Below are 21,840 nucleotides of genomic sequence, written 5' to 3'. Positions count from 1 at the left end.
TTCTCCACTGGGCCGTGCTATAAATAAATAAAAGCAGATTTTGCGCTCGGAGCATACACAAGACCGTCTGCTCTTACCTGTTAATGCCCGGTGTTGATTGCAGCGGCGTCTGCACGGTCATGATTCACATGTGGAGGCTGGCGTGCATTTAGCCATACTAAATGGGGGAAAAAAACAATTAGCCACCCTGTTAACAAAGCAGCAGAAGCGGTAAATAATTATCATTAATGTATAACCTGTCCATGAATGTCCGGTCTCCGAGAACCCTGATCCAATCTGGTTTGGATGCGTAGGAGTAGGGACAAACCTAAACTTTTAATTTCTCAACAACAAAATCAAGGTCATGCAAAATGAGAGCAAATCGATACAGCAAATTATATGGGTTCAACACTTTTATTGGCGCTTCAAAAAGAATTTAAGAACAAAGACCATGGAAGAAACCCCCCCCCCCATATGAGCGATAGTGGTGCACTGGCGGCCCCTGCTGTCCAAAACAGCACACCCAACAAACGTCAAGAGGTTGCTAGGCTAAAGGCAAAGTGCAAGAGGATTTTATCTTATTTACATTTCAAGTCAATAAAATTCAATTATTAGAAGAGAGAAATATTTACAAGAAGGGAAACCAGAAGAAAGGCGCGGCTCAAGTTGCCTGTACTTAAAACGGCCAGCATGAAATTATTTATTTCCATCAGTGGCTGAGCTCTTCCATGCCGTGGGCGCTGGGCTTCTTGGTGGAGTTTTGGACCACCCAGGGGTGAGACAGAACCCCTTTTATGGGGAGTCTATATGCAGGATTGTGCTTCAGCAGGCGAGAAATCAAATCTTTGGCCAGTTCGCTGACGCTGGATTGCGATGGGTACGAGTACTCAACCTGCACCGGGAAACAAGAGATGGCAAAAGATAAAAATGCCACAGGTTAAATAACACACACATAAAACAAATATGGACCTGCCTTATCCCTTATCGACCGCAACCTACAGATGTCTTACGTACCCTGGATATCCTGCGATACGTGTCCTTGTAAGATTGGGTTTCAAACGGTGGTTTCCCGACCAGGAACTCATAGCAAAGCACGCCGAGACTCCACAGATCCACCTTTTCGTCGTGGGTCTTCCCTTCGATCATTTCGGGAGGCAAATAATCCAGTGTTCCGCATAAAGTAGACCTCCTGCACAAGGAAGGACAGGAGATGTGTGTCAGTCATAGGTCACCGTCACTCACGAAGATACGGAAGAAGGAGCACCTGGACGAGGGTGTGTGGACGGACCAACCGAAGTCGGCGATCTTCAGCTCCCCGTTGGTGCCCAGCAGGAGATTCTCGGGCTTAATGTCCCTGTGGATCACCTTCCTCGAATGGCAGTAGTCCAGGGCATCTGCCAGCTCCATGATGTACTAGAATGGCACAGTGAGCATAGCTAGTGAAACATGCAAGGCTGTCTTGGATGCTGAAATTAAATAAAACTTACCGTAGCACTGCGATCTTCGGGGAAAAATCCACAGCGCTGCAACTCACCGAAGAGCTCGCCCTTGGGGGCATATTCGAGTATGAGGTACACACGGGAAACGTCATGGAAATAGCCGAAGAGGCGTAGGATGTTGGGGTGCCTGCGCAGAAGCATTTGTATAGTGAGTGCATGACAGATAGTAGTTTCCGCCTCCCACGCGTGTTGAACATTTTAATCATCATCTTAAACTTCACCTTTAATCCACCACGCGAGGCTATGTGTACGCTATTTTTTTTCTCTCTCTCACCTGAGATGAGACTGGATCTCCACTTCTCTCCTCAGCTGGTGCTCCACGCCCGCCTTCTCCAGCTGCTTTTTGAAGAGCACCTTCAGGGCCAGGATGAATTTGGTCTGGCGCTCTCTGGCAAGGTAGACGTTGCCAAACTTGCCCTTTCCCAGTGGCCGGCCGATTTCAAAGCTGTCCAGACTCCAACGCTTCCTGCGCCGCCCCAAAACCAAACATGTCTCAATATACAACAATAAATAAACGTGGCGTGTTAATGCAAAAAGATGTACTTGGATGACGATGTGTCTGCAGAATCTTTCTTGGCTGGTTCCTCTGACAAAACAAAATGTAGATATTATGGCAATAATAACCTACGCTAACTAATGGATACATTTGACACGTGCGTACTTTGTGGCATCTCAGGTTTTGCAGCTTCCGTGGCAGTGGCTTCAACAGCAGGTTTTGTCATCCCCAGGTTCACTTTAGGCTCATTCATCATAGGCTGGCTCCGCCGGACAGGAGCTTTGGGCTGCGGATTTGCCGTTGCCGGTTTGACATTCTGATTGTCGGGTTGTGCAGGCTTGGTGGAACTGAGGAGGTGATGCGCAGACTTGCTGTGTTTTAACGGGTGCACAAAGCGCTGAGGCCCATTGGACACTGTCAGAATGCGTTGCGGTTGCTGGGATGGGACTCCGAGACGTTTTGAGGCCATATGGGACATTTGGGACACGGGGATACGCATTGGTCCATCCTCAGCTCGCTGGAATGAAAGGAAAACACAATGAATCATCAATAAGAAAAATGTCTTGAGATATCCCTTCCAATTAACCATATTCTATTTTCTATGAACCATTTTATGATTTTTTTTCCTCAGCAAATCACTCTCATGCTTCCCAATAAAGTTTCGGAATCACTTCAGGCTTCTTCCAAGGACCTACAAAACTCTTTTTGCCTTGGCCCCCACCATATATCACTACCTTGACTCCTGCTTGCATGAAAAATCAAAAGCAAAAAATGCCCAAGCACTACTGGAAAGAGCGACATTCATTGATCATAGGTTGAAAGGAGCAAGAGTAGGAATGTGCATCTGATTTTTTATGTCAATGGATCACCATTTCAGACACTCGGTGACAACAGAACATGACAAACCAAGCCTGGAAACAATAGAATTACAATGCTTGCCTCAAGTCCTGTGAGCCCCAAATGTGGACGGGCCAGTTTGATGTAAATCTGATCCCAAAAAGGCCCTTAAATCACTACAGATTATTTTGGTGGTGTGAATTTAAGTGCTGTAACTGTAGTTGAGACCATGTTGCGGCCACTTACCTTAATTTCAGTTCTTTCAGTCTTCAGATTGTTTTGTAGTTTGAGCCTGGTATCTGTCTCCATGGTCTGATAGAGGGAACAATCAATATTGTAATAGAAAATGATAATGGGCGTCTATTATGCACATTGTGAACATCGTCGTTTAAAGAAGAGCGACTTCCAGCTAGCCTTAGGCGAATAACAACGCGCGACACAATTACAATAAAGAAAGCTTTTACAGTCACAATGGAGAAATTTGTAAGACTGGCTTTCACGAATGCGAAATGTAAGCATTTTAAAGTTAACTTATAGTCAAACTTACCAAAAAGTGTGAAATTCTACGGCGATGGTAGGCAACGTTAACCTAGCTAAGGTTACGGTGAAGTGCCCCTGCAGCAAATGTAAGGGTACAAGCGACAAAGTCACAGAAATTGATTTTATTTCCAACGTTTCGAAGCCTAGGACAGTATTAGCACTCGTCCATAATAATAATAATAATCTTTTTTTTTTTTTCCCCTAAAAAGTACAATCTGGATTCAGGAAGGACGATGGGCGCAAAGGTCGCCCCCAGTCGTTTGTTTAATTTCAAAAGTCCCTCGCTTCCGAACCTTTAAGCTTGGAATGCATTGCTATTGGCTGAGAGAATAAACTGTTCGCCCACCCATTGGCTGACAAAGGTTAGAAACGTGACGTCATAATAAGGAGCGGAGGGCAGGGGAAAAAAATAAAGAGCTACAGCTACTTGGTGCAGGAAAAAAATGACGTGTAGTCAATATGATGACATTAGGGTCACGATTAAGATATACTGTTAACAGATTGTGGGTATGTGGCGCAAAACAACACTACCCGAGTGACAGTACGTCAATCTCGCGATACACCGAAATCACGTAGTTTCGAGCTGTCGCTTGGCGCCAGCCGCGCATGCGCGACGCCGACATTACGCGGGGGTTGAATCAAGTAATGGTAGCGTTGCGAAAAACAAGATCGCGCCTTAATTGTTGTCGAAAACGACGGTTATCGCTCTTACGGACCTCATAGTATATTTTAGAAGCAAAGTGTATTCAGAAGTTTGTATAAAGCGGTCTGTGGAAGCCCCTCTCAGGACACAGCTATAGAGAGAGAGCGAGGCCGCCATGAAGCTGACGGACAATGTGCTGCGGAGCTTCAGGGTGGCAAAGGTTTTCCGGGAGAACACTGACAAGATCAACTGCTTCGACTTCAGCTCAAATGGAGAGTCGATCATATCGAGCAGTGATGACGATTCGCTCGTGTTGTACGACTGTCAGGAGGGGAAGTAAGTAAGACTGGGTATTTTGATAGCTGACGTGCTAAAGCTAGTTAGCAGTAACTGGCGAGGTTAGTCATAGTATTTTTTTTAAATCAACCAACGAGTTATTGTAGGTATTGAATGATAGTGGTTATGTCTTTTGCCACACATTGTTAAGCTCTGGTTCGAATCCCTTCTTTGATTGAGTCAAATGGAATTGTTTACGATCAGCCCAGTGTCATCTTTTTGTTGTCTTTTACTTTGTCATTTTTTTACATAATGTACAGAACATTCTGTGCCGTTGTGATTGTCTTTAAGTGCTTAAGCTTTAGGTCTCTCACCCTAATTGAACTGTTGCAGCCTCTAGTTCGCCCTTAACCCTTCCATTATAACAATCTTTCTAAAATGTGTTTCCAGACCCAAGAGGACTCTCTACAGTAAAAAGTATGGAGTGGATTTGATCAGGTACACACATGCAGCCAACACAGTGGTCTACAGTTCCAACAAAATCGATGGTATGTTGAAGCCAAATGTCTTTAGTGTTTTATTCTTTCTTATCATGAAGTGTTGCTTATAAATCAGACATGCTAATGGTGAACATATACCATATATCCTCATAAATGACAGCCACCTCTTTAATAAATGGAAACATGAAGGCCATTTAAACGTATCATCTGGTAGATGCAATTTGTGGAAGGTAAATGTAAGAGTGTGTGTTTTTGTGTCTCCAGGATGCTTGCCACAAGATTGCTCGCTCTGGTCTGAGGTAGTTGTTTGTACAGTTTTTGGGCCTATGATTGTGCCCCACACTGGAGCTAACTGTACAAATGACTGCCTTGCCCATGTCCGAGCGCACTCATCACCACTGCTCGAGTCTGATTTTGTTTCTTAAATGTGTCATGGATGATGTAATGACCTATGTCACCAATGTATTTCCATTTTCATTCCCAAAGATACAATCAGATACTTGTCCCTTCACGACAACAAATACATCCGCTATTTCCCAGGCCACAATAAAAGGTGGGAACCGATAGTCGTGTCTTTTTTTTTTTTCTCCCCTCCTTCCTTTCGGGCACATTGACTTAATCCACTTGACTGTTGTGTTCAGAGTGACTTCGCTGTCAATGTCTCCCGTGGATGACACCTTCATTTCCGGATCCTTGGATAAAACCATAAGACTGTGGGATTTGCGCTCGCCTAACTGCCAGGTAATCCAGATGTGTTGTGCATATTGTCTTGGGGAAAATTCCAAACATTCCAAAAAGTCACCTTTTTCTTTAAAGTACCGTCTCACCCACCTGTCATCACATGCAGGGTCTCATGCACCTTCAAGGGAAGCCGGTATGCTCGTTCGATCCGGAGGGCCTCATTTTTGCAGCAGGCATCAATTCAGAAATGGTGAAGCTTTACGATCTGCGGTCATTTGACAAGGTGAGCACACGACAATGCGGCGACGTCGGGCAGCTTCACACTGGGCATTTACCCTCGGTTGGCAGGGTCCTTTCGCGACCTTCAAGCTGCAGTATGACAGGACGTGCGAGTGGACGGGACTCAAGTTCAGCAACGACGGGAAACTCATTCTCCTCTCCACCAACGGCGGCGCCCTCCGTATCCTCGATGCATTTAAAGGGGCCGTGCTGCATTCCTTCGGGGTGAGATGGATGAGAACAAGCCAGAGAGCCACTGGTGGAACAATTCCAATCAGTTCATTATTGTGGTTGTACTTTACAGACTCTGCAGTGATCAGCGTCACTAAGTGTTGTGTTTCTCTACCTGCAGGGATACAACAACAATAAAGGGGTCACTCTGGAAGCCTCGTTTACACCCGACTCTCAGTTCGTCGTCATTGGTAAGTTAAACTGTGCAGCCCCTTCCACACAGAAATCCTGCAGAAATGATGCATGAGAGCGTAATTGATGACAGCATTCAAGTTGAATAAAAACACACAGTGCCAACATTTGCTCATAAAGTAATATTTTACAAATCTTTTCATCATTTGCCTACTCCTGCTTGCAGTTTAGGTGTTGTTTCTGGCTGGGCTCGTATTTGAAATTGTCTGTAACGCAGGTTCTGAGGACGGCAAGATCCACGTGTGGAACGCCGAGAGCGGCTTGAAGGTGGCTGTACTAGACGGAAAGCACACGGGGCCCATCACATGCCTCCAGTTCAACCCCAAATTCATGACGTTCGCCAGCGCCTGCTCCAATATGGTGAGCGAGAGCCGCGCCATCGTATGTGTTGTGGAACTTTAACAACGCATCGCAGAAGCAATACTAGTTTGTTTGTTCTCAACAGACTGGAGGCAAAACGATTAACTGTGATGTGCATCTTTGGGGAAAATTTCATAACACGTTTTGAATGCTCGTAAAATACAAATGCACACAAATGTGTCTTTTTGAATTATATACGCTTGTCCTTTTAGGCGTTCTGGCTTCCTACCATTGACGACTGAAGTGTGCGGCCAACAGGGGGCGGCATCTCATCCTGTCTTTGTGATCCAATAACTTGTAAATATGTTGTGTGCAGAAGTAGAATGTGTCCATTTTTATTATGTATATTTTTTATTTTATATTAAAAACTTATCTTGGTGATTCTTGGGTGTTTGTTTACTTTTTCTTAATATTTTCTACACTTTTGCTGCTCAATTTTAACATTTCATGACTGGCGGCAGATGATGGGGTATGATATAATTCACAATTTTTTTTTTTTTTTTTTTTACAGTTTTGGTAACCAAAACACAACAAAATGACATTTTTGTAGAAAAGAATAGTGGTGTTTACTGCTGGCTTCCCTTCTTTTGCCTCCAGCTAACAGTGACGTCATCAACATCGGCCATAAAAGCTGTTGCTAAAGTCATATTTATCTGACAATAACTAAAAACAACAAATTTTAACAAGAATCCAATGCCCTTGAGTCAACCATTCTAAATTATAATGACCTGGATGACTGACTGACTACACAGAAATGAAGAAAAAAACAATCGTGAACATGGGTAATTATGTAAGCAATTATACATCCCAATGTTTTTAAATTTGGTTAAAAAACACAATATTTCTAATGGAAAAGCTTGTGATTATACATGTACTACATGACCTGCCCCCCCACTTGTGGTGTTGGGTGCTTTTTTTTTTTTTTTTTTTCCTACAGGTCAGCACCAAGAGTGGACTTGTCAGTGGGAGCTAAATTTGGTAGTCAGATCATGTTCCCCATCTGTGTGCACACGATACTGTCCCAGTTGCTTGAGCGATGTCCTATCTCGCACACCCATACGGTCCCTATGCCCCTTACAGCTCTACACAACTTTGACATTTTCAACTTGGCCAAGTAAATCGCAGTAAATAGTTTTTAACTTTCTTGGGACTTGGAGAGACCATTTCTTGGGGCCTGCAAAAGGAGGACCACTCTGCTGCTTGCTTACTACTGCTTGAGTCGCCATGTTTCTAGCCCTGGTGGTGACGCCAGAGCTGAGGGAGTTTCTGGCCCGGGCGAGAGGGGGAGCGCTGCGCCTCATTAAGGTGCGAATACAAGACGGTGAGTGGCCCCACGACAACACACCCCTGGAGTGAATGTTCTATGTTGGTTATGTTTCATTAGCTTTGCTGCAGTTGTTGGTTTTATATCCTTGTTATTGGGCCCTCTTGGAATCTTTACAATCACCGATTTTGCATTTTAGGAGTCCAGATTCCACAACCATGAATTATGGTGTCAATTTAAAAAACATGGTGGGTCATATGAGCATTTGAATTTATAAATATGAACCATCATGTGGTGACCCCTGGCTATAAGGCACCAAGCCCAAACTCAAACAACATTCCTTTGTTTTTACATGACATTTAAAAGAACTAGGGCAGCCTTATAATATTTTTTTTACTAATATCCATATTAGTAAAACAGAGCAACAAATAGAATGGGCTCCACTAAAGCATCAGTTCCATGGTGCCTTGATTACAGCGGTGCTATAATGGTCTTGCTGATCATTTCAAAATGGGTTGGTTTTCAGGAAAAAAAAGAACAGCCGATGTTATCTGCCTGCACTGAAGGCGGTTGGAACCAACATTTCTAAGAAAAATAACCCAGAACGATTTAGAGAAGGGAAGGAAAGGGAGGGGATAAAAGATTTGAAGGCAGCTGCTGAAGTGTCAAGTGGGAAAAGCGGTCAGTGAGGCCGGTGTTATTATTCATGCGGTGTGTGCATCTGATTCTCACTCATGACTTGCTTTTGTGTACGAGTCCCTTTTAACATCGGTGACATAACTGCTTTAGCTTTTATTTGGGTGTGTCATGTGAACCATTTTCTACTCACAAGCAATCATTTGGTTTTTTTTCATCCCTGACTCATGATTGACACTTGTGCAATCTAAAGCAAGGATAAGGGCACCAATGACCCAACAAAATTGGCATTCTTTTGATACTTAAAGCTGGTATTGTCACATCTCCAATGTGTTGTCCCTCAGAATAGCAGCTGTGTGCAGGAGACAAGTTAGCAAAGCTAAGCTAGGTAATTAGCTAGGTAGCAATCAGAGGCAGACAAGGTGAGAGAGGGAGGGAGAAATAAAATGGTATACTAAAGAAGCTAAACATAACGTCATCCCACTGGTATGTGTCGTAACGCAAGGTATGTGATGTTTGCCTGGGTTGACTTTCAGAACAGCTGGTGCTGGGGGCCTACAGGGAACCAGAGCAGAGATGGGACCAGGACTACGACCACTTCCTCCTACCTCTGCTGGACCGACAGGAGCCCTGCTATGTGCTCTACCGCTTGGACTCCCACAATGCTCTGGGCTTTGAGTGGCTCTTCCTATCCTGGTCACCTGATCAGTCTTCCGTATGTCACAATGGCCGTCACCTTTACGATCAACACACTGACAAGAGCATTAGCATAGCATAGCATAGCATAGCATAGCATAGCATAGCATAGCATAGCATAGCATAGGTCACACTGTTCTGTGTCTGTCACGCCGACACTTTAAATGGTGGTTTGACTTCAGTTTAGTTTCATGATACGTGAATTTATCAGGCTATTTCAATTCCCGTTAATCTGTTTGACAACCAAACAGCACCAGAATGTGAGGAGTGAGATTTTCAGATAAAATGCATTACCATGTAAAACGGTAAAGATTTGTTTTAACAATGACTGGTGTGTTCAGCTGTGATTGCGTGTGTAACCAGCATGCTACACAGCAATTCATCAAATGATCTCAATCTAGAGTGTCAGCACAACAACAAGCAGCTGACTGCATCACAAGCTGTCTTGGCTCTTGGCAATATGAATTCATCCTCATTTGGAGCCGCCACTATGAATTACTGATACGGTGGGACGTTACACGATCTAAATGGACTCTTTCTAATAAATTAACTCATTGTATGACTAAAACCATTGGAATAAACCAATGCCCAATGCCAAGTGGAGTTTTTCATTACTGTGATGAATCAGATTAGCTCAATTAAAACTCCACTTTATATATATAAAAGTGCTTATCTTACAATACTTGAGCCTACAATCTTAAAATTGTAATTTTATGATCATTGTTCTCGTTACAAAAACAAAACTTCTAATGTAAACAGAATGTGTCAATGGCATGACACGTGTACACACACAAAACTCAGCGTCACATGTCACAGTTTTTACAGATGTAAATATGGTCCCGTATGTACGTAGGTCTTGGTCACTTCAGTTCCAACCATGCCGTCTATTTTGTCGAACACTAGTGACGTTTTTGCTTTTAAAGCATTGTCAAAAATCAAAGGTGTGTAATTTAGGGATAGAAAGATATTTCAAAGCAAAATAAAAGTAGAACACAATGTTTTACTTTGTCGATTCCAAATATTTTTGAATAGCTCTTTTTCTATTTGATCTAAAAACCTGTAATTTAGAGTCCCTGCTTGTTTGCTGTTTCCAGGTCAAAGACAAGATGCTGTATGCTGCTACCCGTGCCATGGTCAAGAAGGAGTTTGGTGGTGGCCACGTGAAGTATGAAATTTTTGGAACACTGGAGGTCAGAGTCAATTTGGTTGGCAGCATGCAGCAGTGAGGTGTGTTTAAAAGTAGCTTGTTCGACTGTTATCTCTTGCCTGCCCTCCCCGTAGGAAGACGTCTGCCTGTCGGGCTACCAGCGTCATGTATCGTCATGCTGCGGTCCTGCCCCGCTCACACTAGCTGAGCAGGAGCTGCAGAGGATCAAGCTCACTGAGGTGAGATGGCAAAATCACTTTGGTGTTTCTGCCATCACTAAAGTATTCATACAATTCGGTTTGACTGAAACAAAATGTGAACAAAGTCAAAGGGGTGTGGATACTTTTGCAAGGCACCCTATGAATGCTGTTTGAGTGAATCATTCTAATAGCTAACGTTCCACTCTGATTGTTTTTACAGGGAAGAGTCAAACAGGTATGTTTATCATTATTTTTCCCAAACATTTTCACGATATCATCACACCAGATTCATTTTAGCCTTTCCTTGAATTTGACCTAAATCTGTTCTTTGGTAACATCATTAACAACACGTAAGATGAGAGGTGTGCTTGCTGCCCCCTGCAGGTGACGGCAGAGAACAGCGTGGATAGTAACGCACAAACCCTTCAAGGCCTGGCTTTCCCGCTGCAGGAGACGGCCAGACGAGCCCTCCAGCAACTTGCCCAGAAGCAGATCAACTACATACAGCTGGTCTGCACCACACCACCGCCACTTATAACGCCATAATAATAATTTAAAAAAAAAAGAATGACCACATCCTCTTTGTCAGAAACTAGATGTGGAGCGGGAGACCATTGAACTGGTTCATTCCCACCAGACGGAGACGCGGGATTTGCCCTGCCGGGTTCCTAAAGACACACCAAGATATCACTTCTTCCTCTACAAACACTCCCATGAAGGCGACTACCTGGAATCCATTGGTACGCCATTATTGAGTCTCATGATTCATTTGTATTTAGATGGAATGTCTCTGCGTGTGAACCCCCCCGACAACAGGCTTATATATTTAGCAGCAGAAGTCAGACGAGACCGGCCGTCTAAAATAGCCAAGGAGGATGAGACAAACTAGCAGTAATTTGATTTCGGAGAAATTGTTTTTTATTTTTATTTCTCCAAATTCCGTTGTACAACTAAGTTGTAAAATGACACTAAAGGGCATTCTATTCTATTCTTTTCTAAACCACAAGCAGCACGGCGATCATGTCGTTTTAGCATGTCAGCGTTACTCACTTCACTGGTTTCTTTTATATCAAACAAATTATTTGAGGTGCATTACCTAACATGAACTGTCAGCCTTACTGTTCTGAGGATCTGGGTTTGAATCTTGGCTCTGGCACTGGAGTCTAAATTGTCTAAAATTGTGGATGTGAGATTGTACAGATTGTACCTTGTTTCAAAGTCAGTTGAGCCGTGATGATGCTCACAAGGACAATCAGTGTAAATGATAAAATGGATTGATGGATAAACATACAATACACTTTTATTCAAACACCACTCGAGGCTTCTTCGAATTGATCGTGGGACGCAATTCAGGGGAATCATAAGATTCAAAAGTACATTATTACAAAGGGCATCCTTTATCCATGGGTCAAGCCACATCATAATGACTTGCGGCATCATGTGTCATCGTTTGCCCATTTAAATTCGCACATAAAATGCAAATGTCAGGAAAAGAACACCAGTCAATCACAGGGCTATTTGACACATTTTAAAGTTCTACAACTCTTCTGAAGCACACCTATTAGCTGCCTTGCTTTGTCTTACCGACTCTTAATCACATTTTATAAATAAAAAATATATGCGAAAAGGCAAAGAAGGTACCGAAGTGATGGTTTGAGCTTTTGTGTCAATTAAATGTCTGCCATCCTGTTTTGTTAGTTTTCATCTACTCCATGCCTGGATACAACTGCAACATTAAAGAGAGAATGCTCTACTCGAGCTGCAAGAGTCGACTCTTGGAGGACGTGGAGAGAGATTATCGACTGCAGGTTGCTAAAAAGGTAAAAGTACATGGATAGAAAATTCAATCGAGCGACCGAAGGACAAAATCCCTTTGGGGACGCTGAGGTCACATGCTCTGCATTTTTCTTTTCAAAGAATTTGAAGTTCCGAGAAACATGATGTGCCTTGCATTTTTGTGAAGGATTTTACAAACAAGCCACGCAAAGTGCAGCGCGGCAAATGCATTATATTTTCCTTTTCTCTATTTAGTTGGAAATCGACAACGGAGATGAGTTGACAGAGGGGTTTCTGTACGAAGAGGTCCATCCCAAGCAGCATGCTTTCAAGCAGGCTTTTGCCAAACCACGCGGCCCCGCAGGCAAGAGGGGACTCAAACGCCTAATTAAAGGCCCGGGCGAGGTCATGCAGGACGGGTAGAGTCGGACAAATCGTACCGCTGAGGTGTTACTCGAGTACTGGCACCTTGTAAAATAACACTGACACCTCGTCAGGCCCGCAACAAAGCGCTCAGTGTCCAATTCCTTGTGGGCACGGGACATCTGTGACATACTATAGGCTAGTCTCGTTCTATGAATAGTTCAGAATAATATTGGCGTGTTTAATAATATACGTATATTAGTAGCTTTCCGTACACAAAGGCAATGGGAACGCGCCACAAGTTAAAACAAGTCTTGTTCCTTTACAGAACATGATGAAAAAGGAATTTTACATAGTTAAATAAAAAGTAGTTTTGCATACAGGTGATTTGCTAAACAGAGTGAACCCATGTTAGAAAGGTAAAATTATAAAGTAAGATTGAAGTGATTAGCCTGCCAGCAATCATGATTGAAGAAAATGCCCTCGTGTTTATTCTGAACACAACTAGTATGTGCCAGCTAGGATGGAAGTGATAATGTGAAGCCAATCGGTTTCTTTTTTTTCCTCCATTCTGTTAAACTGTACCGAACAAATAGATGATTTCTTTACAGTATGATAAGAGTTGCACAAAAAAAAACTGCAGTGGAGTTTTAAATCCATTTTTGTACCAGCGATGTTTGTAAAAAAAAAAAAAAAAAAAACGAAACAAAAATGAAATTCCAAATAAAAATGTTTTTACTGTGCTAAAGATGTTCTCACTCAGCGGGCAGCTGTTAAACATATCCATGCATGGATAAGTTAATTATCTTAAAAAAACAAAAGCGACATGCAGTCATAAAGCAGAAGCGAGGTGGTCACGTTGACAGACAACACTCAAGTGAGTTAATAGCACAATTCTGCAGTGTTGTAGCAGCAGCACAAAGTGCCTGAATACGTGACCATCAAGCCATTAAGAGCTCAGAGATGGATTTTCTGGAACTAGCACTCCTGTATCAGCAGCATTAGCGTCCATTCATAAACTCTCACATACTTTGGCGAAGTACCACTGATAAGAGGTGACGTGAAAAATCACATTTGGCAGCCATGTTTGTCCATCCCACCTGCGCTACTATCACACGCACAAGATCATGAAGAACATTGGATTGGACTGAAATTCCCAGAAGTATCAGGAAATGATTACAAAAAAAAAAGAGATAGAAGATTAGAAAGCCTCCTATCAGCCAGCTTTGAGAGATGAGAGTCCCCACGTCGGCACCATTTATACATTTGGTCAGATATTATTAAATAATCATTCAATTATATTCCATAATTCCACGGTATTCATCATTTAACATTCTTCCATTTTTTACCAATAAATATTTATTGAGCAAAACATATTTACAATATTTATTAATTCTCCAGAAATTGCTTCATCTAATCTTTATAATAAGATTTTCTAAAGTACAATATTATTAGTGTTACTTTATTTATTTATTGGTGGTGCGGGGTAATTGACATTTAAATTCAATTTGATGGGAAAGGATGATTTGATATGGGAGTATGAAATGTCAAATAATGCAATTTGATTTGGAGATGGACTGCATCATTCAAGCCATATACAATCAAATGGCAGAAAATATAAAACCAAAAAATGTTTTCCAATATCTACATTTCTAAGAAAGCACAATTATCTAATTTCAAGCATGCACAAAACGTCTTACCTTGCGTCACTTTTGCTTCGAGGGAAGTCACACACTCCTCAGATCAGCACATGCGAGTTCATTGTTGAGTACTGCGGACAAACAAGCAGTGATGAAAACATTAGCCAAAAATCTGTCATCCTCCACCTACCTACCAAACATTCACCAATAGCGCCAGTTTTCCCTGAAAAATACTTGGTAAGCACCCAGTTGACTGTGTATATCATTTTTTCCCGCTTCCCTGTTAGATCTCGAAGACAAACCTTTTTCAGTATTCCTAGAATCTGCTCTTGTGTATTCTGAACACGGAAAAAAAAAAATGACAGCTCATATTGTGGCTCCGATTCAATAACAAGACCTTCTAAAGTGCCTGCCGGAAAAATGCCTCAAGGGAAGGAGAATTCCTCGGAATAGGCCGGCTCACATACGTGCATATTAATCATCTGGCTAACCGCATTTATGAGGTCAGCTTGACAAGCAGCGCTGCCTGCAAACTACAATTTATTTACTTTACACAAACTCTGACTGATTTACGTTACAACGTTAATTCTTTTAAGAACTTTTTTCCCCCCTACCTCATATTGTTACATGAGAAAATATATTTGCTGAACTGCATCCGGATAGACAAAAGTCCAGAAGCCTTCTGAGAAGAGCGCTCGCTTCAGGATTTCTAGGAAAGGGTTCCCGTTGAGCAGGACTGTATCAGCTCACTCCAGTGCAAATGGCAACGACTCTTAAATAGTTGCATGTGTTGGTGGGAGGCCAATCCACCACATGCGTGTGAGCGGAAATATTTGGGAAAGCTGTTATTTAGAGGGTGTTTCAAGGAAAGTCTGTAAAAAATTCAAGGGAGTTGTTGTTTTTTGAAAGTAAAAAAAAAAAGCAGTCAATCTGTTTTGACTGTTCAGACATTTGCCAAACCAAAATTAATAATGGATTTTTTTCATCATCGTGATTACGTTTGCCATGTTAAAATGTTTACTACGCTCTGCTGTCATAAAGTGTTAAACATGTTTGCCATCCCAAAACAATAAAAATGGCTTAATTTCAATGATTACTGATCAACCTCTGGGTTGATATGGATAATATAGTATTAATGAGGCAACTCTTTTGACATAACAGTCATAAAATATGACATGTTTTGGTCTAATATGAGACCGTGATTGTCATATTTTTTACATATGTCCACGTAGATTTTTATGACAATCGGCTACGAACATCAAGATTTCACTTTTTATACACAACAGCAGCTCAAGAAACCGTAAGTGGGGTAAGGGGCAAGGTCAGTCAGTGCATGCTCAACCTATCGTGACCTCCTGGTGAGGCAGAGAATTGAATTCAGACGTTCCAAAACAAGTCGCACTGGGCCTTTTAACCTGTAATATTTCCTCGTTGGCACTCAAAATAGCAACATGTTTTCACAAATACTGGCTGCCAGTGTTCTTCCACTGAGGGAAATGCACACTGAGCTGGAGAATGTTTGTGCGTGTGCATGTGGCGCAGATGCAGCAACAGGGCATGCAACCTAGGCGTTTGCCCAGGACCCCAAACTGAGATGAAGGGAGCCCCCATTGGTCTATATCAATGACAAAACAATTGACAACTTTTCATTTCGTTCACAGCAAACAATATGTTTACATAATTCTCTAGAATCATGTGTCTTAATTAAAACTATGACTCAATTTAGGTCATCTAAAAACAACAAACACTTGATTTAATTGGCTCATCAAATTAAACCAGTGGGCACAAGTCTGCGAGTCATAAAATATTTCACACTCGTTCGATTTAGATTAGGGAGCTGTTTGGCTGCTTTGGCTTTGCAGACTAGTTTGTTGTGTTTTACGACTTGTCCTGGCTGTTGGCCATGTAAGCAAAATGTTTCCACGTCTCACCCTGTGTTTCGTTCTCAGTCTTGATTTCCTATCGTGATCAGATTAAAACAGCTCAAACTAAAGCACTGCAACAATAACCCTTTGAGTAGAACCCCTTGCTAATTGCTGATCTCTGGTGGCTCCAGGGCTCCAAAAAACTGCTAATATTGGTTCATATCAAGGACTCAAATGGAAACCCCGTAGACTCTGCAGTCTTGCACAAGGCAAGGCGTGCTAGCTGCAGTTTAAAAGCATGCACAAGACTACGGTGTCAGCTATTCTGTTGTTGTTGTTTTTTTTTTTAAATAACTTGGTTCTCTATTTCTTCCATGGTCAGTTTTTCCTGGGACCTGGGGAATCTAGCAACGCCCCTGCCGGGCACGACGAGTATCTTTAATGTCGAGACGGTGAATTCCCAGAATGAAGCCCGCTCCGGGGGCGGTCCGGCGAGGCGGAGTCAAAGCGCAGGGAAGCTGATTCCTGGAAAGCGTGTAAAGAGAAGCCAGCGCTCGATTCCCGGGAGCGCGCTTCGCTTCAGCGAACGCAACAGCCAGCGCGCGGCGGCGCAGAAAACAAGCGGAGGGGCGCGCACACAGACACGCACATTCACAAACGCGGATATCGCAGCAAAATCACCGAAGTGGGATTATTAGCCACGGATTGTCGCGTTTAGACCTGAATGCTTGTTTTAAAAAGGAGCGTAGATAGAGCGCGTCGGGGATCGCGTGCGCGCGCTCAGCCACCGGAGTCCGTGACGTCAGCGCTGCCGGTGCCGAGAGGCGTTCTTAGAATAGACTTCTAGGAAACAGTCAATTTGACAAAAGCCAAGCCTTTGCGCTGCGTCTCCTTTGCACATTGGAAGCTCCCGATTCTGGCGACAACACACTCCACAAAACGAGGCCGCTAAATCTAACTGTTATTTAAAAGGCACCACCAAATACACGTCGTATACTTTGGCGAGCAACAAGGCAACGTCGCGCGTTTACACAAATTGACAAACAACCACCGCTTTTTTTTTCGGGAAATATCTATATCGATATATTTCTTACAAGGTATTTTTGCTTAGTTTGAGCTTTTTTAACAAAGAGAGAGGAGGGGAATACGACTGGAATTAAAGTGTGGCTTGAGTATGATTCTCTGTGTGCCAGGGTAAGTAGTACATCATGTCTTTGTTTGCTTTTAAATCAACAACAAAAGACCGTGCGAACGATGTATCCAATGTGCGAGATTAAACAGATTCAATGCATAATGTAAATGATTTAATATAGTTAAATAATCTCCTTCTGTATGCATTTGATTTGGATGATTGTGAATGTGTGTGCGCTGTATGTATAAATTTATTGCATTATAGACGGCTTTCTAAGAAAATATATTTGGCCAAAGTGATACTCACTAGAAACGTAGAACACTAATTCTAATCTAAAAGTAAGACCTTAAAGTTGTTTAGTTTTAAAACTGGTTTCACGCGTTTTTTCCCGTGAGGAGATGAACAATTCTCTCGGTATTAGTTTAAAAATTGTGCCACGAGGTACAACAACAAATTTGAGACACTCTGTAGGCAACATTGTTATATAGTTTTATATTTGCATTATTATTTAGGAGCATTTTATGTTAAATTACCAACCGACCAGACGTTAACTCCTGGGTAAAGTCATCATGAAGGAAAATAATTAGTTTACGACTTAAAAAACATCTTGGACTTATGGCGGATACGCAGGTCTTGTGAATGTTCATACAATTTAAACTGATATTATTAATGTGTTGTGTAGAAAAAGATGAATTAAAAAGGACACTGCGCAATTTAAGTCAGACACAATGTGTTGTGAAGAAAAAGGAGAATTAAAAAGGACACTGCGCAATTTAAGTCAGACAAGGACTGGCTTGTGAGCGCTCTGCACATTTGCCCTGTTTGTAAGTCGCTTTTAACCTGATACCATAGTTTAATCCTACTTTTATGAAGTTTGGGGCGATTGATATTAAAAGCCTAAATAACACAGTGAACATTTTTCACATTTGTAAAACCCTTTTTTTTACAGTTTCATCCTCTATTTTGACCTTTTGGGCCATGTTAATGGTCTTAACTACACTTTATAGTGAAACCTGGGAATAAACTCCGCTTTTAACGGTTGTGTTTGTAAACAACCATAGCTGTTCAATTTCCACTACTATGAAATTTTAGGCCACATTAAAACCCAAAATAACACATTACGTTGACAACAGAAGAAAACTGTACTATATACTTTTTTTTATATTTTACGTTTTTGTTAATAGCATTTAAACTGAATTTATGACTGTATAAGTTTTATGAAGTTTTTGGCCAAACAAAATCCTTTACTGAAGGAATTATATTGACTCCTGGGAGTAAACTCTGCTGTAACATTCCTTGTGTTTGCATTTAACCTGATTACAATATTACGCTCATTATGATACAGTATAGGGCATTGTTAAAAACTTAGTGACAAATTAGCTTGATTGGCAGGGAGGTGACTATAGTGTAAACATTTATTGCATTTGTAAACTGCCATTACTGGATTAGCCGCCTTGTGACAAAGTTAAACAACACCTTATGTTGACTCTTGAGAGTGGACCATTTGTTGTTAGCATCTACACTGACATCATTGCAGTAGATGCATTCAAACTCTAAATACATTAAGTCTCTTTGTTTTTGTTTGTTTACCACTTAAACCTAATTAAGATATCCTGTCACTTTCAGTCCCCGAGGTCATTTGCCCACCGCTCCATCGACTGAGGCCCCCCTGAGGGGCATGCGGGCAGGAACGGTTGCATCTGCGCCTTGCCTTCAGAGCAGCCCGCCAATATGGGATCCCACCAAGGATCTGCGGGCCATTGCAAGCAATTTCTGCTACCTAGAGACATCAGGTGCAGTATGAACATGGCAGTTCTACTTTCTAAAACAAAGTAGAACCACTGAGCATGTGAAGACACCTGATAGGGGTGGCTTCAGAGTAGTACTGTTCACCTATTGTTGTCCTGTTGCTGGGATTCATTGTTGACAGTACAGAGCTATATATTTTACTGTGTATCAGCACACTCTTTGTTTAGGATTAAAGACGAGTTCAAAAGAGACCGGTTGATTGTGACACAGCCACAATCAGTTAAGAGGGTGTGCGCACTTATGCAACCATATTATCTCAGTTGTTTTTACATCCTCGCTGGAAGATTAAACATTGTACAGATTTTATGTCACATTAATAGGGCAATGTTTTAAATGGTTTATCTTGGTCTTATTTTTTTATTAGAAAACCCAGACATTTGAACAGGGGCGTGTATCAGTTTTATGTGTAAGTGAACACAGCATTTGTTTGGTAGAAAGTACAATGGGTCCTTGGTTTAGCACGGTCTTGATATATATGACATTCCAAGCTTATAAACAACCTGCAGTTCGCTAGTTTGTACAGCGGCATAATAAGTACTATATTAATTTGTGTTCAGTTGTCACACATTTTTCTCTTTGCCAGTGTTGTTTATAAAGGCCACATAAAACAAAAACACAATTGTCGACTTAGATTAGCGGTATCAAATTTGCTTTGATGGCGTGCCACATTGGAACTAAAGTTGATTATATGGTAACTGTGTAACCAATAGATGTAAAAACTCCTTACAATATCTTGAGCTTTCTTTTAGGATCAATTCTGACCAAAACATTGATGAATAACATGTTTGGCAATCAGACGTCACTGAAAAATTATGTAATAAGATTCTCAGGTACAGAGGTCTTCTGCTGTACACAAGTCAAAACAAGCCACATAGTCCATTACTAACTTAAGGTAATGCAGTAGTGAAGACATAGATATTTCTCAGAAAAACACTATTAGGCCATAAATATAAAACAAATGTGGCTGTAATTTTGTGCCACGTGATGACGTATTCTAGCACCGTTGCGCAAAGTAGTTCATTACATGCTGTTCGTAACCTCAAAATAGTTGTAAATAAAGTAAAAGTTGGTTTGAAAAACACCTCAAGGCCATGAATGTAAAACCAATTTAAAAAAAAGGCGACGTACAGTGTGTGTGGCGTGTCATGATGTATTTTGACGCCGCTGCTCAAACGAGCTCATTACGCTCCACCTTGACAATTGGATGGAAAAAAAACTTCTAAAAATAGAAAATGCAGCAGTTTTGTTGTGTTGCGTTCCGACACTGGGCAGTTTCTAACCTTGAAATTGGCATGACCGTGCCATCTAAACCAAGGCTTCCGTTGTACTTACTAACGATAAAATCACATTATTTCCAGGTCTTGGGATTTACAGATGTTTTTTCTTAGTGGGCTCACATGAGAATGATTTAAACGGTTGGGACATATTTATCTAGAATTTTTTTGGTTAAGGATGTTTATTTTTCTACTTATTATTATTTCTATATACGTAGGCTGACAAGGTGTGTTAACATGGTGTTATGTGTGTACTGCAGGATGGTACTGGGGAGCTGTAAGTGCGGCCCAGGCGCACGGTGCACTTCAAGAGGCCTCTGAGGGGGCTTTTCTGGTACGGGACAGCAGCCACCCTCTGTATATGCTTACCCTCTCGGTCAAGACGGCCCGCGGTCCCACCAGCATACGCATCCAGTACAGCTGCACTCGCTTCTTGCTGGACTGCAGCTCGCCGGCCCGGCCCAGCCTGTCGTCCTTCCCCAACGTGCCCAGCTTGGTCCAGCACTACATGGGATTGGAGAGGAGAGCTCAAGACGAGGAGGGGAGCACAGCGGCCAAGGAGGCCTCTTCCAAAGTGACAATCCAAGAGGCGTCGGCGTCGGTGGTGCTAAAATTAAAGCGGCCCGTGTACAAGCCGCAGGGCCTGCCCTCCTTGCAGCACCTCACCCGCCTCGTCATCAACAGGCATTCGGAGAGCCACGACCAGCTACCACTCCCCAGGCCTCTGCTGCGTTTCTTACAGGAATATCCTTTCAAGTTATGAGGCTTGTTTCGACTGCAAAGGAGGACAAACACACAAAATGGTCCTTTTGTTTCACCCCCCCTCCACGCTGAAATGACATTTGCTGCTTCGAAACTTTGGACACAGGGTCTTTTTTTTTTAAACATGTTCATATCAGCGCACACGAGTGTGCATGTATCATATTTGGACTGAATTGCATGAGATGCACATACACTGATTACACGCCTTTGCTGTCTTTTCTCAGTAAAACCCTTTTCTACCTTTTACATGTGTATTGTGTCATTGTTTTTCTACTTTTACCTTGTTCAACCATTCCAGACTCAAGAATAGAGAAATTCTAAAAGCTGAAAATATCTATTTTCATGTGTGTGTGTGTGTGGGGGGGGCACTACTTGACCACAATCATATATATAGTGTATACAGGTAGAGTTGTGCTCATAAGTTCACGTTCACATTGTATGAAAAAAATGTCTAATAACTGAACGAGGACCATCTCATTGTTTTCTTTATTGCTATTATTTAATGATTGTGCCGTTCTGAAATTCCCTGTAATTTCATATAAATCCTATTCAAATTAAAAAACAGTATTTTTTTTTCTTGATCACTCATGTCCATACGCTGTGAGTATATGTAGATTTATGAGCACAATTGTACATACACTACCATTCAAAACCATGGCGCCATTTGGAAGTGTCCTTTGCTTTTTTAAGAGGATTTTTTTCTCAATGAAGATATTAATCAGAAATAAATGCAGACATTGGTGATGTGTAATCATTTCCTTAA

At 41.9% G+C, this 21,840-nt stretch overlaps 4 protein-coding genes across 13 annotated transcripts; 3 read left to right on the top strand and 1 right to left on the bottom strand.

Moving 5' to 3' along the window:
• Nucleotides 1–640: 640 nt before the first annotated feature.
• Nucleotides 641–20,835, bottom strand: aurka (aurora kinase A). Of its 9 annotated transcripts, none has more exons than XM_088388836.1 (13): nucleotides 20,685–20,835; nucleotides 14,296–14,366; nucleotides 6,077–6,189; nucleotides 5,787–5,948; nucleotides 5,602–5,716; nucleotides 3,058–3,123; nucleotides 2,140–2,491; nucleotides 2,022–2,064; nucleotides 1,753–1,944; nucleotides 1,467–1,605; nucleotides 1,244–1,392; nucleotides 994–1,168; nucleotides 641–871 (listed from the first exon to the last, which is right to left on the bottom strand). In XM_088388836.1, exons 6-13 carry the CDS (start codon nucleotides 3,118–3,120, stop codon nucleotides 689–691), a joined length of 1,296 nt encoding a protein of 431 aa, XP_088244962.1. In that variant the 5' UTR covers nucleotides 3,121–3,123; nucleotides 5,602–5,716; nucleotides 5,787–5,948; nucleotides 6,077–6,189; nucleotides 14,296–14,366; nucleotides 20,685–20,835; the 3' UTR covers nucleotides 641–688. The 9 variants fall into 9 exon arrangements, with proteins under 9 accessions (XP_088244962.1, XP_088244967.1, XP_088244969.1 ...); XM_088388841.1 differs by lacking the exon at nucleotides 20,685–20,835 and adding an exon at nucleotides 14,850–15,000; XM_088388843.1 differs by lacking the exons at nucleotides 6,077–6,189; nucleotides 20,685–20,835 and adding exons at nucleotides 6,033–6,076; nucleotides 14,850–15,000.
• wdr82 (WD repeat domain 82) lies at nucleotides 3,928–6,894 on the top strand. The gene is made up of 9 exons (XM_088388848.1): nucleotides 3,928–4,330; nucleotides 4,721–4,818; nucleotides 5,257–5,323; nucleotides 5,412–5,511; nucleotides 5,618–5,734; nucleotides 5,800–5,955; nucleotides 6,083–6,152; nucleotides 6,371–6,513; nucleotides 6,726–6,894. Exons 1-9 carry the CDS (start codon nucleotides 4,170–4,172, stop codon nucleotides 6,753–6,755), a joined length of 942 nt encoding a protein of 313 aa, XP_088244974.1. The 5' UTR covers nucleotides 3,928–4,169; the 3' UTR covers nucleotides 6,756–6,894.
• Nucleotides 7,507–13,313, top strand: twf2 (twinfilin actin binding protein 2). Of its 2 annotated transcripts, none has more exons than XM_088388846.1 (9): nucleotides 7,507–7,834; nucleotides 8,950–9,128; nucleotides 10,204–10,299; nucleotides 10,391–10,495; nucleotides 10,677–10,691; nucleotides 10,841–10,966; nucleotides 11,053–11,196; nucleotides 12,155–12,276; nucleotides 12,488–12,661. In XM_088388846.1, the coding sequence occupies exons 1-9, from the start codon at nucleotides 7,738–7,740 to the stop codon at nucleotides 12,513–12,515; spliced, it is 912 nt and encodes a 303-aa protein (XP_088244972.1). In that variant the 5' UTR covers nucleotides 7,507–7,737; the 3' UTR covers nucleotides 12,516–12,661. The 2 variants fall into 2 exon arrangements, with proteins under 2 accessions (XP_088244972.1, XP_088244971.1); XM_088388845.1 differs by having other exon boundaries at nucleotides 7,510–7,834; nucleotides 11,046–11,196; nucleotides 12,488–13,313.
• On the top strand, nucleotides 16,645–21,321 carry cisha (cytokine inducible SH2-containing protein a). Its single transcript, XM_088388849.1, has 3 exons — nucleotides 16,645–17,294; nucleotides 18,859–19,025; nucleotides 20,576–21,321. Exons 1-3 carry the CDS (start codon nucleotides 17,275–17,277, stop codon nucleotides 21,076–21,078), a joined length of 690 nt encoding a protein of 229 aa, XP_088244975.1. The 5' UTR covers nucleotides 16,645–17,274; the 3' UTR covers nucleotides 21,079–21,321.
• Nucleotides 21,322–21,840: the final 519 nt, after the last annotated feature.

Source organism: Syngnathus floridae, chromosome 11 (assembly GCF_059516105.1).
Source record: "Syngnathus floridae isolate MCC-2025c chromosome 11, RoL_Sflo_1.0, whole genome shotgun sequence".
NCBI lineage: Eukaryota > Metazoa > Chordata > Actinopteri > Syngnathiformes > Syngnathidae > Syngnathus > Syngnathus floridae.
The sequence above is the reverse complement of the archived record's forward strand: the minus strand, read 5'-3'. Positions and strand labels throughout refer to the sequence as shown.

Bases quoted from the DNA above. Each gene is read 5' to 3' on its own strand.
- cisha (XM_088388849.1), top strand. From the start codon at position 17,275: ATGATTCTCTGTGTGCCAGG. The intron at 17,295-18,858 runs GTAAGTAGTACA...TGTCACTTTCAG, and splicing joins ATGATTCTCTGTGTGCCAGG to TCCCCGAGGTCATTTGCCCA. The intron at 19,026-20,575 runs GTGCAGTATGAA...TGTGTACTGCAG, and splicing joins CTGCTACCTAGAGACATCAG to GATGGTACTGGGGAGCTGTA.
- twf2 (XM_088388845.1), top strand. From the start codon at position 7,738: ATGTTTCTAGCCCTGGTGGTGACGCCAGAGCTGAGGGAGTTTCTGGCC. The intron at 7,835-8,949 runs GTGAGTGGCCCC...GTTGACTTTCAG, and splicing joins TAAGGTGCGAATACAAGACG to AACAGCTGGTGCTGGGGGCC. The intron at 9,129-10,203 runs GTATGTCACAAT...TGCTGTTTCCAG, and splicing joins GGTCACCTGATCAGTCTTCC to GTCAAAGACAAGATGCTGTA.
- aurka (XM_088388836.1), bottom strand. From the start codon at position 3,120: ATGGAGACAGATACCAGGCTCAAACTACAAAACAATCTGAAGACTGAA. The intron at 1,169-1,243 runs GTGCTCCTTCTT...TTCCTTGTGCAG, and splicing joins GTCCACACACCCTCGTCCAG to GAGGTCTACTTTATGCGGAA. The intron at 872-993 runs GTACGTAAGACA...TTCCCGGTGCAG, and splicing joins CGTATCGCAGGATATCCAGG to GTTGAGTACTCGTACCCATC.
- wdr82 (XM_088388848.1), top strand. From the start codon at position 4,170: ATGAAGCTGACGGACAATGTGCTGCGGAGCTTCAGGGTGGCAAAGGTT. The intron at 4,819-5,256 runs GTATGTTGAAGC...TCATTCCCAAAG, and splicing joins CAGTTCCAACAAAATCGATG to ATACAATCAGATACTTGTCC. The intron at 5,735-5,799 runs GTGAGCACACGA...CTCGGTTGGCAG, and splicing joins ATCTGCGGTCATTTGACAAG to GGTCCTTTCGCGACCTTCAA.